The 795-nt window shown below is 41.8% G+C and overlaps 1 protein-coding gene across 1 annotated transcript; it reads right to left on the bottom strand.

The window, feature by feature from the left end:
- Nucleotides 1–64: 64 nt before the first annotated feature.
- LOC107577038 (somatolactin-like) lies at nucleotides 65–787 on the bottom strand (the record flags this gene model as incomplete). The annotated part of the gene is made up of 3 exons (XM_016263157.1): nucleotides 65–244; nucleotides 345–455; nucleotides 603–787. Coding segments are annotated over 3 exons (476 nt in total), but the record flags the coding sequence as incomplete, so codon positions are not given.
- Between the last annotated feature and the right edge of the window lie 8 nt (nucleotides 788–795).

Genomic DNA, 795 nt, shown 5'->3' with positions numbered 1-795 from the left:
AAAAAAAAAAAAAAAGTGTTTGATTAAGAGTTCGGACTCTTAATCTACAACAATTAAAATTCACCTGTCTAATGAGAACCATTATACCCTGTTCCAGGCTCATTAGTTTGGTAGAGATCCATTTGCTCCTGGTAAGCAGGGCACTTGGGGCATTCTCATAATTCTCAAGAGATGCCTGTACTTCTACCAGGGGATCAATCCAGAACTGAGCCAGAATCAGGAGTGAGTGAAGGATCCATTTGTCCTGGAGGGAAAAACAAAAAAGACTGGTGTATCTTAGAAGTTCTTAGCAGAAAGTTACTCTGTTACAGTGAATTTCATCAGGTGCCATTAGAGGAACTCACGGAAATCTGTTGGATTTCACTTTTAGACATAGGAACCGGCACCGTTTTAGGAGCACACATGGTCCCTTCGGGAATATGCAGATTCATTCCGTATGAAATGAGCATCTCGTCCTGAAAATATTTAGAAATCATTCTGTACTGGTAGACTGCTTACCTATTTTCATCAGGTATTTAGTGAGACTGAAATCTTGGTACATTGCAAAATCTAAAAAGAATATTTAAAAAGCTTAGCTTTAGGTTCATTTCTCTGTTACTCACAAACAGCAACTTGGACTCCTCTGAGACGCGATAGATAAGCTCTGCATGTTGAACAGCTCGTTCCAGGAGCTTCTCCACTGAGATGGCGCAGGAAGTTCCTGCAGTATCTTGGTTCGGACAGTCCACAGGAGATCCAGTCACAGCCTGCGGTGAGCAAAGCACAAATGCCACACAGACCTGTAGAACTTCAGGA

Source organism: Sinocyclocheilus grahami, unplaced genomic scaffold, assembly GCF_001515645.1.
Source record: "Sinocyclocheilus grahami isolate Dianchi unplaced genomic scaffold, SAMN03320097.WGS_v1.1 scaffold4938.1, whole genome shotgun sequence".
In the NCBI taxonomy this organism is placed as follows: domain Eukaryota; kingdom Metazoa; phylum Chordata; class Actinopteri; order Cypriniformes; family Cyprinidae; genus Sinocyclocheilus; species Sinocyclocheilus grahami.
The sequence above is the reverse complement of the archived record's forward strand: the minus strand, read 5'-3'. Positions and strand labels throughout refer to the sequence as shown.